Source organism: Morone saxatilis, unplaced genomic scaffold (assembly GCF_004916995.1).
Source record: "Morone saxatilis isolate NCDOM2014 unplaced genomic scaffold, NCSU_SB_2.0 Contig20, whole genome shotgun sequence".
NCBI lineage: Eukaryota > Metazoa > Chordata > Actinopteri > Moronidae > Morone > Morone saxatilis.
Genome location: NW_023339763.1, coordinates 9,315,886 through 9,334,525, shown reverse-complemented (window position 1 = coordinate 9,334,525; position 18,640 = coordinate 9,315,886). Strand labels below are relative to the sequence as shown.

The following is an 18,640-nucleotide window of genomic DNA, read 5'->3' as shown; positions in this document are numbered from 1 at the left end:
ACACACACACACGCACACACTAATGCACACACACTCTTAGTTCTTCATACACAGGGAGTTCATATACATACTGGCATGTAAAAATCCATCACACATGCATGCACATAGACAGTGGAGCCCAAGTGTATTTCTTTATCATCTTATGATAACACACACACTTACACACTCTGCTTTTCAACATCAGACTTCAAGCTTTGGCTCTTGGAAGTTAGATCCAACTATAAAGGGAGCAGAACCTCAGGACTATGCAAGGAATCCATTGAAAAACAGTACAATCCTTTAAAAATGCTTGTAAAAAGCAGTAAAACATTTCAGTGAGCTCAATCACACATTCTTAATCAGTCTTGTAGAATAATAAAAATGTGATACTGAGAGAACAGATGAACACATAAGGTACTGATCAAGTAAAACTATCACTATTTGTGGGTTATTTTTACATCGCTTTGTAAGAAATCATTATTCTTATTTTCAATGAATAAAAGTAATTTCTTTTAACTGATACGCTGTAGAGCTATTTGGAGTGAAATGATCAATGTATCACAGAGAAGAAATGAGTTCTGACATAAGTATAAGTATGAATATCCTAAAATCAACAGTGCCGTGGTGCAGCCCAGTTGAGCATCAAGCTGTTCAGGAAAGATAGCTAGGGTTAGTTAAACAACAGTAGTGGGTGGGTCAGGCCAGTGAGGAGCTGCAGCCTGCACAGACAGGGCCAGGCAGCATGAGAGGGTGTGGTGACTGCTGCATGTTTCACAGCAGGCTGTTTGGACAGTGACAGAAAGAGAACTGCAAGGCCTGGATGAGTTCATGGAACTAAGAATTATATTCTCATGAACACCAATATGTTTGGGTCAGAATGGAGTTTATAACACTGGTTGGAGAGAAGGGAGTAGTTGACATCAGAAAAGAAAAACAGGATATGTACAATGGGCTTAAGCAAGAGCTATGAAACAGGCCACTTAAAGTAAGATACTTTATCATGTTTTTATTATAGAGGGAGGAAACTTATACTGTCTCAAGTAAATAAAGCTTTTTTTTATGGAGAATGAGCAGAAATCTACACTGTAAACTGGCCTGTGGATCTTATGTCATCTGCACAAATACATGCTCCTGATGCTACTGGGGAAAAAACACCTATTGATTGTTTGCACATTTTATAATGACAACAGACAAATGAAGGTGAAGAGTAAGGATTAGGCTTGTGCACAATTAGACTGGCCCCACCCTGTCTATTAACCTACTTATATACTACATTCAATAACAACATTTTTCTCCTTTATTTACTCTTCTTTAGGTACTTAAGTCAGAGACAGGCCTGGCAGTTGAACTGTCATGTCTTTTCATATAACTAGGCATAATTGGATTGTTATGTCTTCCTATATAAGAGCCCTGAAAACCAAGCTGGCCTTTAAATCAGTGCTGATATGACTGTTCTATTTCAGCAACTATAAAGGAGAAAGCATTGTCTGCAATCTATTTACAGGCAACGCTGGTAGAGAGACAATATTGGATTTCATATCAGCAATCTCACCTATGCATATCTCATCATCCGTCTCGGCATCTCCAATACACTGGAATTTAAACTCGTTGAGAGAGTCAGCAAACTTCCTCTTGGCCGTTGACAGACCTGAGAGAATGGAGGGAAAAGAAAAAGAGGCTGTTAGGTTTACTATAGGATACTTTAGAGACCGCATGCTTTTTTAGCAAAAGCCATAGTTCATGTTTAGTGCACCTTATTCTGTGGGAGTTCATATTTATTCAGTCACCAAGTGTAAAGACTCATTTAAGGCATCACATTCTTACTTTTAACTTTGGTTACCGGGCCTAAACACATGTAAAAACACCCGTGTAAGAGAATATCATCCTTTGTCCTGATTTTATGTAAGTTACTGAAAGTGAGAGTGAGTGGAAAGAGGCTAAACGCGAACGGGCGGATACTGTGTAGTAGATCCCCAGTGGCGTTAGTGATGAAGGTTGACAGCTCGTACATTTGTGCGGAGGTTTTTTGGTGTGTGAGCATGTGAGGGTGTGCTGAAAAGTGCAAAAAGTTCCATTAAACTTAAAGTCACATTAGCCAAGTGAGGCAGTGAAAGGCCTCGGACAGATGGATGCCTTTCAAATAATACATGAGGCGCTAAGAGCTCCTAGGAGACAGACACTCACAGCGAGTTTGGCTTCCCCTCCATTTAAACCCAAGGCAGGGTCACCTTCACAGCCATATTTCCCGTTGTTGGACTGGCCGAGGTCAGCCACATAAACAGGGTCGGAGTGAAATCACAAACATTTTAACATGATGTCCATCATCTCTATTGGTGCTTTGGCTAATTATTCCTTTACTTTCATGGTTAACGTTAAAGAGTAACAATGTGATGAGGTCAACCCTAACAGGGAAACCCAACAGTTTCTGTCCTCCTCCAGAGAGGAAAAGGAAAGAAACTACACAAAACGTACACAAGCAAACATGTGTTTTAGTGGTGTTTTGTATACTACTATGAATAGAACTTGTAAATGAAATCCAGACGAGAAATGAAGAAGGGAGAGAAAAGAGAGGATGGATCAAGACTCTCATGGAAAGACAGATGGGAGTCAGGGAAAGGACAGTGAGTGTAGAGAGAGAAGACAGACAGAGTGTAATTGGCCATGTTTAGGTAAATACCACAGGTCTTCCATGTAGATCTGCGGGTGTGTGCACACGTTTGGAAAGAGCCGCTGCAGCTTGCCAGTCAGAGAAATAAAACACAGGCCTCGCAGCTCCTGCATGTGCTGCCAGAAACACATGCTGGCGCACACCCACAGCAACACACACCACACCACACCCCACACACACACATCCCCACACAACCACCAGACAAAAGCAGACCAACCACACACACACACACACACCACTGTCTCCCTTGGGACTGACTCAGAAAAACATTGTAGGATGTCAGTCATGAGTGAGTCACAAAGGCTCTGTAGCGTCAAAATAACTAAAGTATGACCAAACTGAGACCACACTCCGACCTTCAAGGATAAACTGTGGTTTTACAGTACCAGTGTCCAGTAACGAAAAAAAAAAGTTCTTCTAGTACTACCCTAATATCCTTTATTTTCCAACAATTTGTTCAACAGCAGTAATCCTAGGTTGTGACACATTATAATAAAATGAAAACTATAACAAAGCTGAAAAGCAGAAGAAGTGAGATACAAACAACGTGGACTGTGATGGAAATGTAAAAATACTATATATATACACTATTGCATTGAAAGAATTTGGATAAAAAATAAATAAAATCAATCGATTTTTCAGTTTCTGCCTGCAAAAAAGAACCTGCTGCAACTCTGAAACGCTGGCCTGTAGTGGACATTAATGTTGAAGAATTATAGGAATTGGTTAAAAAAGCAAACAGGCACAACAGTTTTTTTGGCATTGTGTTCCACTTCTTAGCAAATAAAAATGTGTTTAGGTTGAAGACAGCAGGGCCTAGAAGCAGTGTGGCCTGCTCTTTGAAGCTGCCTGCATGTGCATCCACAGCTTTAAAAGTCAGACAGGTCAGCACCTGGCAAAGTCATCTGTAAAATACTAGTAGTGACTCAACAACCAAGTGAAAGCCCTGTAGATGTATCAGGAAGTTATTGTACCGTAGCTGTTAATAAATAGATAGAAATATTGAGGACAATGTAGGAAAAGATTATTTTGCACGTTCATGTTTTGCCTATTTTGTAGTGACGTATAGTCGTATAAAGATTTTGGGGTTTGTATAACTTTCATTACCAAAAATCAGCCACCTTACATAGTTAGTTAATGAGGCTGCATTGACAACAGGTATAAACATGCATGATTTTCAGCATGGGTGCCCTGACGTGTGACTGATGTCATGCTCTGTGCCCACTGAGCTACACAAACTACTACAATGCCCTCCTCCCTCTCGCTTCTCTGCTCTGTTTTTGGCGTCCGTCTCCCTTTCCTCTCCTCTCCGCCACTGACAGTTCCTATCAGCACCTTCCGAGTGAAACGTCCCCATCGTTTTTTAATTTCTTCACTCTGGCTCCAGCCACACTCTCCATGCTCTCCTTCATAAACATCAAAACCAACCACACGCCATAGAGTAGGAAAACAGAAGGGAATTTAAAGAAAGTACAGCCCCAGATACACTCACACTGTTATATATCATCAGTTTATGACTGTATGTGTATTCTAATAGTTACTGTGCGACAGTAAAACAGTCGTCCACTTCTACTTCATTTTATCGTTTCATACATTGTGTTCTGCCAACAGCAGTTGGTTTCACTTAAACATGCTGTTGCTAGTAGCAACCCCAAGTGACACAGTTCTCCAGCAGACATTGACAGACATATTTATCTACTCCTCAAATGCCCTTGTTGGAACATTATCTATTAATACTCTTTTATTACAGCTGCTTTGCTATTTAGTAATTTTAGTTTTTCTATGAGCAGCTCTGCTAATGAAGCTGAAGTAACTGCTGAATTAAGCTGCCGCTGGGATAACTGTTTGTTTGGATAACTGTTGTGCATTTTTTTGTATTTTGTACAACATAATGTCGATATTTCACTGGTGTAACCTTTGTTTCTTCCCGACATGAAGCTCAGTATAACCAGTTTGAGTAGTAGTTGCTAGTCTGTACTTGAATCCAGTTTCCTTGTTACTGTAATAACATGTAATTATAATTTTTACAACACCTTTGGTCTGACTCTTGTTGATGGAATTTGAACATTTTCTGATTTGTAATCACATACATTAAATTTAAAAAAAAATGTCTGTCTAATACTGTTATCACAGTTTTACAACTGCTTCCAGTGAAATCATATCATATACTGAGTTGAGAGTGCATACATTTTTTCTTTAGTTACCTAAAGGCGATGGATAAATGGTTAAAATGGCTAAAAATAACAGTTAACAGTTAAGAAATATTCAGAATTCAAACAATATTTGTGTGAGTTATTATTCACACAATTGGAACATGATTGGTGTTGTTGATGAAGGGGTACTTGAGTTCATCAGACAGGAATATGAGGGTACATCTGAAAAAAAGGTTGTGAATCTATCTAAACTAAGCTCAAGTGTTTTTAGATCCTTAAACAGCCACAATTTAAGCTTAAACAAAAGGGATTGATTGCCTGTTTGGTTTGATAGTCTAAAGTTACTCACTGCTGAAATGAAACTGCTTCCATTAACTGAAGTCATTAAACCTTCCTGTTTTTTTTTAACTAATGCTTTCTTATCAGCTCAGAAAACACATAAAGTGTTGATTCTGGAGAATGTTAGAAACCACTCACTTCTGATTTTAAACTTTACCCACTTCTGCAAATACGTTACTTAAGTTAATGATTACACATATATCTGTGTAAAAATGTCATTAAACAGGACCAGAGCAAAATCCTTTTTAGAAATCTCACATACATAGAGAGAAACATTTTACATTACATACATTTATGTATGGTGCATACTATAATGACTTTAGAGAGTGAGTTTCATTAATGGCTCAACAAATCCCTAAAGTAGTTGGACCATTTAGTCCTCACTTTGATTTGTAACCTATTAGACAAATCAACAATATATCTTTTCAGTGATTTAAATATTTTGCTGTACACATTATTGTATGCACTTCATTCTGGATATGGTTTATATTAATATGTGGTGTTGTGTATCATAAGGCAACACATTCTACACCGTGGGAAATATTATATTAAAGGCTGATTTATCCTTCCCTTCTTGTGTTTTCAGATCACTGCAATAATGATCAGCGACACCATTGCAGTGTGTGCAGAAATTATATTATGTCTGTATTATCATACATACATACATACATACATACATACATACATACATACATACATACATGTTTGTCAGTTACCAGATAGTGTTGCTAACAAAATAATAAGAAGCTTCCAAATTTTACAAGGTTCAAGCTGTATTTACATACCTTTCACTGTTTAATTTGTGAATACCCTGATGACTGTGACATATGACTTTATTCTACTTTGGAAACAATGAACTCCAAACTGTGATGAAAAACAAACTCAAGCATTAATTTGTGTTTAGCTTTCTTGCCCTTGTAGGATGTCTCACTGTACATTTTGGCAAACGATGTGATGAGGTAACATAAGAATTTTTTCTGGCTCTTACATGCAGATACATCATGCATGTCATATCGCTCCCCATAGCCACGTTCTCAATAGATGCTGCCAACAGCAGCGAGCTCGGATGCACGCAAACACACATATATTTTCATACATCTGTGCACACTCGCACTTCGGCCCAAAGCAGGGCTCCCGGCTCACTCAAACTGTGTTTCTAAATCAAAAGCACATTGTTGGCCTATATGATTCTGTAGGATCTTGCCAACACAAATGAATTACTATAAAACAAAGACAGAATTACATGCCACAACAAGTACATTGTCCAGAAAAGCTTTTGGGAAAGAGAATGTCTACTTACAGATGTAGCGAGCACTGATGCCTTACCATTTATGGTACTTATTTCGATGCAGTGATTCACAAGTTCAAGTCCCAAATTAAAAGATATCTTGCCAAAGTGCGGATAGAAGTAACATCAAAAGTCTTACAAGGACTGGATATTCATAGCATCATATCACTGATAACCTATGGTGTGCACTTGATAGTCACTAATTGCAGCAAAAGATAAATAAAATACAGTGATACCGTGGGATATTTATGGCAAGATACCACAAGGGAAAAAGTATAAAGAGTGTCTGGAGTTAAAAGAGATGACAAGAAATGAGGGAGGGAAACGCTTAAACCGGATCGGTGTCTTAACCCTTAGGCTACAGGGCCTCCCTGACATTGGTTATTTCTTACTATTTCTGGCCCATTTGGACTCGACATACATTCATTAATGTCCAGCCAGAATTGCATGTTATGTTGGCCCTGCTGCTAGAGCTGCATTCCATCATTGGTATTGCTGCGTAGGTCTGTTGATAAAGTGATAAAAATCAACCATTTGATGGAAAATATTTGAAATATTTTGAATATGTATATCAGATTTGCCTCTGAAAGATAAAAAGCCACATTGTTGGGGGTTTTCTGATGCAAGATGCCTTGATGATGCTATGGTGCCACTGCTATTTACTATTTGTGTGTGTGTGTTTCCACGTCCATGTCCAGGCAGGAAGGACAGCTAAGGACAGTGACAGCTATAAATAAATTGACCCTGTTGACACTCGCCTCTCTGTCCTCTTCCCCTTTTCTCTCGCACTTGTACGATTGAATTCCCCCCATTCTTCTCTCTTTCACATCCTCCTGAGCCTATGACAAAACCCAGAGGACACGCATACGAATCAACAAACAAACAGTGTCAAGCAATTACACACATCGAAACCCAGGACTTGGATATGAATAAATCTTCTTGCACTCTATGCAAACATTTAACACTTGCTGTGTCCATTAATACCTGTACATTTCTGTTATTCATGCCACAGCGTACCTTGGAGAACAATTCTAGTAGAAAAATGCAATTTTGCTCACTACGTTGATTGCTGAGGTCTGATGATGTGGCAAAAAACACAGATGTTTAGACAGGCTGTTAACAAACCCTCATGATAGTAGAGATGCCCCGATACCATTTTTTCCTTTCTGATACCAATTCCAATACCTGAACCTGACATATCAACCGTTACTTAACTTTGCTACCCTGGGGGAAAAAATGGCAAATAGGACACTTCTGATCTGTAGTTGAGTTCCTGTGCAATGAGGGATTATTTAATGTGCATTCACTTTAAGTCTAAATAAAGCCATTTGGATAACTGGACCTCACACAAGCAGATTCCCAGATGTTCCCAGATCTTACCGATTACTTTGGTAGTATTACTTTGCATACTTCACTTTGCTTCGCTTCCATTTACTTGCCAACCAAAGTCGGTGGAACTCGTTTTGGATTCAGCATTGTGAAAAGTTCAGTACACAGTGTCAACACAACACATACCACAGACATTGTCGCAGTTAATAGAAATGATCGCCACAACTGCAACAATGAGATCCAAGTTATAATAAAGAGGTATTGCATCCTTAAATAATATTCAGGTTCATCAACTAATCACAGTCACCTATGAGGGGCTGATAGATTATTTGAACAAGACAATGAAGTGTCAAAAAGGGCAAAAAGCAATATTGTCACTCCTTTCTGGCAAGCTGATATTTCTTAAAGAGAGTTTGTCATGTGTAGCAATACTGGTGAGGGGGATCTTGCCAGCCTTAAATAGGCCCGTCACATGCCGTTTAATAATGACATTTGAGGGACAGTGGTTTGGATGCTGCTGGATTGAGGAATCCTGCTCACAAAAGTGCAGGGAAAAAACACACACACAGACACATACACAACACACATTGCACTGTAAGCTACACAAAAGGAATCTGTAATCAACCACAACCATGCAGCGGCACTGTACAACGGCTGCTATGTGTATTAACTCACAAACACACACATACATAGTCGAAAGAATGGGCCTGTGTGATATCAACAGGATATCCAGCAGTAGCTTGAACTCTGCAGTAGCTTTGTTCCACAAGCATGTGAATAGAAACCCTATTCATCAAGTGAGACAAACACACACACACACACATCCACACCATTCATCTGTGGGGACAAAGACAGATTTCAGTCTCCTCATCCAATTCTTTACATGACCCAGCAGCCAAGCAAGGAGAGGAATTCTCAATCATATAGTGAAATATTGTAAAAGCATACTACACACAATTGATTTAATAAAATCTTGTGATTTAACAGGATTTTACTTCTTAAACTGGCTATATTTAAAAAACAATGGATTTACATATTCAAATTGGAGGCAAAATGCAATGATCTATTCTCTATTGAGAAACTTTTTTTCGATCTTAAAGAAATGTATGGTACAGTGTAAATGCTGCTTTGTGGTTGCCATTGTTCCAGCACCAACAGAAAAATGCGGCATTTGAATTTAATTTACTTCCACATGTGGCTTCAGACCAGTCAGTATTTTTCTGAGTCTGCTGTATATAGATGTAACATTTGTTCAACGGGTCCAACTACAGTATGTTTCATGTTAGTTGAAGAGGTTATGATGAAGTTTAGTAACTGGGAACATGTTTTACTATATGCACAAAAACGATTAACTTTGCGAGGCAGCTGGCCTCGAGAGATAACAATCACAAGATCACGTCCATCTTGCCAGGCTTCAATCTATACATTTTGGCCGGTACAGGAACAATCAGCGCCCTTTGAGGAAGTACTGGCAGCTATGGGGGTGGTCACTAGGTGTGATGCAGCAAGAAGAAGACACTGTTCATTAAACCACAATGGCAGCTCCAGTAGTGGTTCGTAAAGATGCTGCTAACATCAGTTATATAAGAACTGGAGCGCATTCTTTATTGAAAGAAAAGTAAAGAACAGGACTGAAGGCTACTCGATGGAAAAGATGTTTCTCCTGACTGGATTTGGTCAGAGTTTGACAAAGTTATATGGTTCGTTGACCAGATTAGTTAAGTTCGCTCATGATAGACAGGTTAATCCAATCACCTGCAAAGTATTTCTTGTGCCTCCCACAGTTGCCAATCACTATTTCCAAGATGATTTTGTGTAACAAAACATCTGGTGTAACAAAACATCTGGCAATGAACTGGCAAATTTAACAATGAACAAATAATGAGCCATAAAATCTGATCAATTCAAAAAGAATTGTGACCAAGATGGGACATTGTTGAAACGGTTTGTAGATAAGATGTCCTGAGCTGATCCTTTACAAATTAGGTTCTTTAAACAACCTTGTACAGAATTGTCCACCATTTTCATGCACAGATTCTACCTAATAGGTATTTTCATGTGAATATAACCATACTGTCACTTCACTAACTACTGTGTGGGTGAATTAGAAAGATCAGAAGAGAGGGATGCAGAAGGAGGGACATACTGTAGACAGAAAGAGAGAAGCTTATACTGGAAAGGTCAATACTGTCAAACTCAAATATCATCACTGTGGCATCCTAATAGCGTTATGCTGAAACAAATACAATCTAATTGAAACCTTGTGAGTTTAAATCTAATGTAATCTGTGTTCAGCCTCTTTACTTATAAAGACAATAAAGCTTTAAACAACAAAGCAGGGATGGCTTAAGAAGAACTTTTCTAGGAAATCAAATAGAACAAAGAATGCCCAATGTAAGTGAACAACGTCAAACACTGAGCATGAACCTACAGTACATGGCCGGGCCTTCCTGTTGGACAGAGAACACAAGGTCAGTCTGACATTTAGTGGAAAGGAAACACTACTTTCATGGCGACAATAAGCCCCAGAAGCAGGGAAAGTGTGAGAGAGAGAAAGGGCGAGGAAGTGGAGATGGCTTCTTTCAGGCGTTGTCATGGTGAGTGCAGGTTGAGGGGGAAGCAGGGGTCAAAGGTCACCCTTCGTGTGTCCATTCCGCTCAGTCAGCTTTATGGGAAGCCGGCAGGGTCGGTACACATTGACGCCCAACATATAGTGTCACATCGCTCTTCTTGCGCCCACAGTTGAGCATGTATGAATGATTAAGGTCAAATCTGGCCATGAATGTAGATCCTGTTACAGACCCACATGTCAGGTCCATCATCCGCCTGTAATATGATCCACCAACACAGCTGGAGAACAGTAGAAAAAAAAAAGGGTCACCGTTGTCCAGTAACATTACGTCAATACCATCTAATACCTTGTCATACAGTCCCCGCAGGCTGTGTAAAGTGGTTTAATGTTTAGAGGTTAAAGGTGGATTACTAATCGCAATGGAATCAAATCCAGCCTCTTCAGTCATTGGAAGATTGCGCCATGAATGGTGTTAATTTAAATGGTTGACTTGAAATACGGTATGTCAGTTTGTATTCCAACTGTGCACAAACAGGAAAGTTAATTTTAATGTTTTGTTATGGCACAGTTGAAATCATATCCAAGACATTCTCAACACTGTGTAAGTTTGAGTTGGATGCAACAGTAATAACGTCACTTGAGAGATTGAAAGAAAAAGTGAGAGACTGGCAGAGAAATGGGGAGAAAGAGAGGAAAAACAGTTCAGAGTTATATTTTATCTCATCACCTTCCAAAGGCTAAGTTGGCTGCCTGTACAGTAAATATGTCATCAGGACAAACTGCTGCCAAGATGCTCAAGACAACCTCCAGACTGTGGCTAACCCCCACTCTTCTTCAGGGGACGGATGCATACATAAGGTATATGAATGTGAGCTCACACATACACACAATCAAAGGGTTACATTAGATTTTTTTCCTCTAATACTGATACTGTATGTCATATTAGTAATGTATTAGCAAGGCATGTACATGAAGACGACTAAGAGTCTACAGCCATTGATGCACAGCAGTGCTTTGAGCTATATGCTAATGTCAGCATGCTAACATGCTCATAATGACAAAGTAAACATGTTTTTGGTCTAGTGGTTATAATGTTTACAGTGTTCACCATCTAACTTTAGTGTGTTAGCATGTTAATTGGTACTAAACAAAGTGCAGCTGAGGCAAATGAGGATGTCATTCGTTTTGCATGTATTTGGTCATAAACCAAAGTATTTGATAAATAAAATCTTGACATGACAAACTGTTGGATGAAAAGTAAAGGGAAGATCAAAATCAATAAAATTCATCCCGAGGGCAGCATGACTGTGTTTACCAAATTTCATGGTAATCCATTCAGTTTTTGTTTTTAAATTATTTATTATTTATTAAGTCAAAAGCTGGGGTCCATCCGCACATTGTCAGTGCATAATTTGGTGAAGAGGCACTGTTTTGGTCATTGGGGATTCAAAGCACTTGAGACCTATGGCCAAAAGGACTATGTGTGTCTACCTCTTTTTCCCTTACTGTTAGTCTACAAATATTTATGCAATAGATGTTTTAGATATATTTATAGAATAAGATTATTTATAATTAGATTAACAATAGCAAAGGTAACATAACCAAGCATAATTTCTATACTTTCTAAATTAGATCTTGTTTTAACAGTACTGAAATCTATTAAAGTTTCAAGGTAATTTCATGCTGATTACCAGCATGGTGACCACAAACGTGTGCTCTAGGGTAATCTAAAACGTACTCGACCACATCAACTATAGCTGTTTCAAAAGACAAAATGTAAAAACAAAAAAACACACACACACACACACTTCTGCATGCACACACACACAGTTCCTACATACCTCTCAATCACAACCTAATTGCCGCCACTTGTATAAATATTCCTGCTGCTGGTGGTTTAACTACAGGCGGACACACAGACCTGAGGTCCAATACCTCAGTCATACCCCACACCAACCCCCGCCAGCCACTCACTGTCAGTTTTATTTTTAACACACGTTGAACCCCAGAAGGCAATGAAGAAGGAAATGAGGTAATATTAAAGCCACAGTTTAGTACTTGAATTTAGTTCAACATATTTGTCCAGATCTTGAAACAGTGAAACTATAAAGCTGTTAGTTTTCCAGTGTATTAAGTTATATATATATATATATATGTCATTTGTTTTAGTAAACTGGATTAAACCAAAATGCTTTATTTAGGTTCTCCAGTTTACAACTTTAATTTGTATAACCTTCAATCTCATAAATCCCAAAACATGTGTACATGTCCGAGGCCGTGCCTCACCAGGAACAGATTGCGAACGTTTGTTTTTATATTTACTAAGATAATGTTGTGAAAACCTTTGTGTGTTTGCCAGCAGCAGCACTGTGGACCATAAACACCACTATGAGCTGAGATGGAACTCCCTTACATGTGGGAGTCATGACAGTAAAGACACACACACACACACACAGATGAACTAACAGGGGCACTCACTGGCCCACATTTGGAACCACTTACAAAAGCAAACATGGGCCAACACATGACACAGCACTGGGGTTGACAAAGCAAGACCCAACACACACACACACTGGAAACACTCCCTTCGTCTATCTCAGCAGATGGCTTTCATCACATCTGAATGTGTCAGTGGAGCGACAGAGAGGACAAGTGTTTGTGTGTGTGTACTGTAAAAGTTCACTGTAATTAGCTGAGAACAGTCAGAACCTTTCTCATACAGTAGGTCCTATCTTTAATGGAGCTGAAACACACACACAGTGCGCACACACACCCCGCTTTCATCTTCATTCCTGTTTAATGAGTGTCAAACTGCCCATCCCGAGGAGGAACCCCACGGAAGGAATTTAAAGAAGGAGCCAGAGAAAGAAACCGAAAAGGACAGAAGGAACAAGCTGAAATCATCTTTATGAAATCCTCCAAATCACAAAAGAGATTATACAGTGAAGCTCTGTGTTAGTTTGTGATGGCTTTTCTTTGCCTCGTAATAGTACTTCCCTCATCAGAAAATGGCTGAATGGTGGTCAGAGGCCAAAAACTGATTCACAATGGTTAAATAAAGCCCGGGAACAAAAAGAACCTAACAATGACACACAAAGTCCCCGCTAGAATGAACTGAGAGTTAGGTGGTGGAGAGGGGGCAGGAAGAGTTGGGAGAAACAGGGAGAAGCAAGAGGAAGAAAGCCATATAGTTTTAGTGAGGGACGAAGGGAACTGAGCTGAGAAACAGCTGTGGAAGAAGATGTGAAGTGCTTTCGGCTGGATTTAAGGCATCAGAGGACGGAAAGGATGTAAAGAGAGGGCTGGACAGAATCATGTTTTTAATTTCAAAATCAGACACACATTATTTTTACAGTGTCTGATGTACCCTTACTGGCTTTTGAATATACTACCTTTTTTGCTTCGAGATATTGATGATCACAGACTGCTGAACATTGCTACTGTATGCTGTCAAAAATGTCTGTTTGTTGCCGTGACATAGGCTTATTTTAAATATACTTGTCAGGTTTTTTAAACTCTAATTTAGGGAGTCAACTAATAATTATTTTCAGTCAATTTATCTGTTGATATTTTTTTTTGTAAATTGATTAATTATTTAGTAGTAGTACATTTCTACAGTCAAAGGCAGTGCCTTCAAATTGGTTGTTGTTTTGACCCATTAAGTCAAAAACCCCCAAAAAAGATATTAAATGTTTACCATGATATAAAACAGATAAAAACATGTAATTTGTTGGTTTCAGTTTCTGAAATATTTAGTCATATATAGAGGATTTTCTCCTCGTATTTTTCTCCTCATGTGAGGATTTTCTCCTCATATGTCACAAACTGAAACCAACAAATGACATGTTTGCTTAATGAATTACTTAAATTATTGTTTATCAAAATATATCAAGTGTGTAAACCCATTATCAACTAATTTCTTCAGCACTGCACCCAAATATCTTTATCATATCTGCCTCAAAATACAGTATTGGCCAAAATATCAATAACCATAATATTGGTTCAAATATCTTCACCAAGACAATGAAAAATTTAACTCCCACGACACTGTCTGTAGTTGGAAATGATCTGTGTAGCTTTGAGAATAAAAGAGAGAAACACTGTACAGGCATTCACGTTTTCCCTCCTCTTGTCCCGGGACACATAGCTATTGTATCCTAGCAACAGGCACAAAGAAGCCAGGCCACCACAAGGAGCAGGAAGTTCAGTTTCTCTGTTGTCTCTTACGTTGTATTTCTTACTCTGTCTGATCTATCATCTTTATTTCTTTCCTCTCCCCCTTTTTGTTATTTTTCAGGTGTTTGTGTGTAGGCCCTGTCACACTCTTCCCCCGTCTCCCTCCCTCACTTACTCTCTGTAACCCTCTTTCAACCTCTCACCCTCTCTCTCTCTCTCTCTCTGCCACTCTCATTTTGGCATTGCCACGCCTGTTGCTGACACAGCAAACAGAGACAACTAGGGAGGTTTTCCTCTCTGTGTTTTTTTTTTTTTTTTTCTCTCTCTCTTTTAAAAAGGAGCGTCTGTGGGGTGAAATCATCCGGCGGACCGCCGGCTGCTGCTGGAAAAATCCACAGCAGGAATTTTGGACAATCTGACATGGAATCCGAGCGGAGGACACAGGGCCAGAAATGCCCTGTTCTGGCTAAAAGTAACCTTGTAATTTAAAGGAAAACACCAAGTTTTAAGCCAGTTTTATAACATTCTTGTGAAGTGAGGAGAACACAGCCACAAGTATCCGTGTGTCCCCAGTAGCGTTTGCTCTAGAGCTCTTTTTATGATGTTGATCTACAACAAGCATTAGAAAAATACTAACATACAGAAAGAAAAGTACAGATTAAATGGGCAGATGATTTATATGTTATTCCACAGTTTATTTTTTAAACTATTACAAGTGAGCAACATTATCATTCATTGTGTAGTGAATTCATGCTGCACACAGTAAATACTTATTGACTTTATGGGTTTTTTTTGTCAACTTAATTGTTTCCTGTGAAACATTCAGAAAATTAAGTCTTTAGTCCATAAACAGGAAAATTACTTGCAGGCTTCAAGCTTCTCAAATACGAGGATTTGCTGTTTTGCTTTGTTTTCTATCATCGTAAATGAAATATCTTTGGATTTTACTGCAATTTGAAGACAAGTTGTGATGGTCATTTCTGAAAATGTATCCACATAAAAAGTTATCAATTCCCTCAGTGTATTGTTTGATGAATTGCTTTTGTCACAACACCAATAAGCCAACTTGAGCTGAAATGATTAGTCAATTAACATATTTGTTAATCGACAGAAAACGTATCTATCAAAATATTTGCTGATTAATTCTCACTGTGTTTCTCTTTTGTGATAGTAAACTACATGTATTTGGGTTTTAGACTGTTGGTTGGCCAACATTGGCTAATTGAAGTCACTTTGGGGTTTAGGAGGTTGTGATGGGCATTTTTCTCTATTATCTGACATTTTATAGACCAAATCATTATCAAATAATCAGAAAATAGTACTGAATTATTTGCTAATGAAAATGTGTTCCAGCCTTGTTAACCAATGGTCCAATACTCTCCAAAAACAACTTCTCTAAGCATTCTCTGATATGACAACCATGATTTGCCTCAGAGGCCAGGCATCCTCTTCAAAACAGGAAACGTATGTGAATATATGACCTTCCCTTTACACAGAGCTGACAGCGAGTGCGAAGGACCCGGGATGATAGAAATAGATGGATGGAGAGTCACAGAAGAAAATACGATCCAGAGGATGAAAGAGTAGTTTTCCTTCTGTTGTGGCCTGTAGTTGTTCTGTGCTGCCTGGGAGACTCTGTTGTCCCACTTGAGGTCATTGCTGGTACAGTACAAACTAAATGCCATTCCAACACAAACAGTGGAAAAAGAACACTTAGTCTTTATCATTATGTCAAGAGGTTGTGAATAAATCATATTAAAGCAACAACACTGAGGCAACTATGTTCACACATTTTTCCATCAGCTTTGCCCAAAAATGTTTTTAACACAGTTCTCAAATAATGAACCAAAACAACGAATTGAGTCTGACTTGTAGTTTAGCTTCTCATGCAAACACTGTTAAATACACAAAAACAGAAAACACTTATAGCCTTTGAAAACCAGCGTCCAAGCAGCAGTCGACCATGTAAAAGCACTGCTGGGCCCTGGATAGATTGAACCAGTGTGGCAGAAGTGGTGATAGGAGAAAGAGAGAGGAGAGAGGGTGGAAACCACACTAACCAGATTAGCGTTAGTCTCCAAATAGCCTTCGTCCACTTCCTCCTCTACGCCCGGCACAAACCTGACCTCTGTTCCAGACAACAACACAAACATACAGAAAAGCAGTGCCTACTCTCTCTCTCTCTCTGAGGGCTGTGACCTTATGAACTCACTTATACTACGCATTAAAAAGGCATTGTTTGCTGCTGGTTACTTTAGAGCTCCAAACCTGAAATTTTGCACATTGGTAACAAGTGGTACACTAACTGTCTAATGTTTGACAGCTCAGAACCTGGGGGGGTGGGAGGATGGTGGCACCAGCGACAGCTGAAGAAAAAATAACAATATTCCTCAAACCCTGCGAAATATCATTTTGCATGTTATAAATTAAATTAATATGGCTGCAATGTTCTGAATTCACAGTTTGATTCGCATATACATCATTGTGAAAGTTTCTTTTTAGCACAAGGAAGCAATTAAATAGGGTGTTTTTAGGGTGTCAGTGACTAGGGTATGAGGGGATGTTCAAAGTGTTCCTCCGCTAAGCCTCTGATAGTGAACAACTACACAATCTTACTTTTGGATTTGTTCCTGCATTTCACAATAAAAAGTACTACAAGTTATCAAGTTTTAGTCAAAGGTCTTACAGGATGTACTCAGGAGACATCATATTGATGTAGATTTGCTAATCCCTACATGAGTTAAAGCCATTACAACTATAGCCATTATGTCTGCCATGCCAGCCTTAAACATATTACATGGTTAATGGAATAGGCTATCCTTTAGATGCCAGCTCTACAGCGTGGCAACTTGCCCTCTGTGTATGCCAACCTCACTTACATCTGAATGCTTGGATAAAATGCCAGTGAATTAGCTGCCAACATGCTGGCTGAGTGCCAGTGCTGACTGTACTGAAGATGTTTTTGTGCGATTGCCAATCTTCTCTGTCTAAGACGACACAGGACAGCAGCTCTGAGCACCGACTCTACGCGACATTAACCAGCAAATAAATCAGCAGTCTCTGACAGGATTGGCTGAAATCCTCCTTGACCTCATTCCTTCACCCCCTCAGAGACAGACAGAGGAAAGGATTAAGAGAGAAGCCAAGGAAGAGTCAAAGTCATAAATGAAGGAAAAATGTGTAACAGACGTTATTAACCTTTGACATGCGCATATAATATTTGCATTTTGGTTATTAGCAAGTTTGTCTAACCTAGTCACTGGCAGGTAAGAATGTTCTACTTTATCCTTTTTTTATAATTCCAAAATATAATAGCTTGTAAAATAGTGAAAAATTGGCAATGAACTAAGGAATTTACAGCGTGGCCAGTGTGGTCATAAAACTGCTGCTCTGAATCAGTAATCCTCCATACACTAGGATTACTGATTACTATACTGGCAAGCAGGATCAAAGATAAAATGTACTGATCTAATCACATGATTGATGACAACTGAGCCATTTTCATTCAGAAATTGAAGAAAAAGCTAGAAAGTGGATCAAGGAGTTTAAATTATTTTTAGAGCTGAAACAATGAATCCATTACTTGATCCAGTCCACTTACTGGATTTGATTTTCTGCAGATGCCGGAGCAAAGGTTCCACACTTTGGTCACATGATGACAACTAAGCCATTTCCAGGACAACTGATGATTCATTGTGGTAGACCGTGAGGAGTGGTTGAAAGCTCCAGAAAAAAACTAGTAAGTAGTCCTGGAGTTAAGATTATTTTTAGAGCTGAGACAACTGACCCTTCAGTCCTCAGTGCCCAAAAAAATAACACTTGAGCAAGCTCAGTAGCCGGCAGGAACCTCAGTCAACTTTCTCCTTTCCTGATATGCTATGCTCTAAGCTCGTCTATGTTTCTAACAAATGATGTAAATTAGCTAGCTAGCATTTTGCTAACACTAGCTTTCAGATGTAACTAGCTAGTGAAAGATTGATGTAGATTAGCTAACTACTTAGCTTATGTTTTGTAAAAATTAGCTAGCAAGCTTAAGATGTGACATTATATATACTGTATGTCAATTTTATCTTTTAGCCATCTTCACATTTTGTTTGTCTTGTCAACGCAGACGAGGGTCAGTTGCCAGTTTTCAC

The 18,640-nt window shown here is 38.9% G+C and overlaps 1 protein-coding gene and 1 long non-coding RNA gene across 2 annotated transcripts in view; both read right to left on the bottom strand.

Moving 5' to 3' along the window:
* LOC118331751 (rho GTPase-activating protein 26-like) overlaps window positions 1–18,640 on the bottom strand; it is a 72,376-nt gene that overhangs the window by 26,364 nt on the left and 27,372 nt on the right. The window contains exon 4 of the mRNA XM_035666822.1: window positions 1,532–1,627. Within this exon, the coding sequence (XP_035522715.1) occupies window positions 1,532–1,627 (96 nt within the window). The remainder of the gene's footprint in view (window positions 1–1,531; window positions 1,628–18,640) is intronic.
* Window positions 9,282–12,308, bottom strand: LOC118331298. The gene is made up of 2 exons (XR_004796875.1): window positions 12,170–12,308; window positions 9,282–10,606 (listed from the first exon to the last, which is right to left on the bottom strand). It is a non-coding gene; the product is annotated as an uncharacterized LOC118331298 (long non-coding RNA).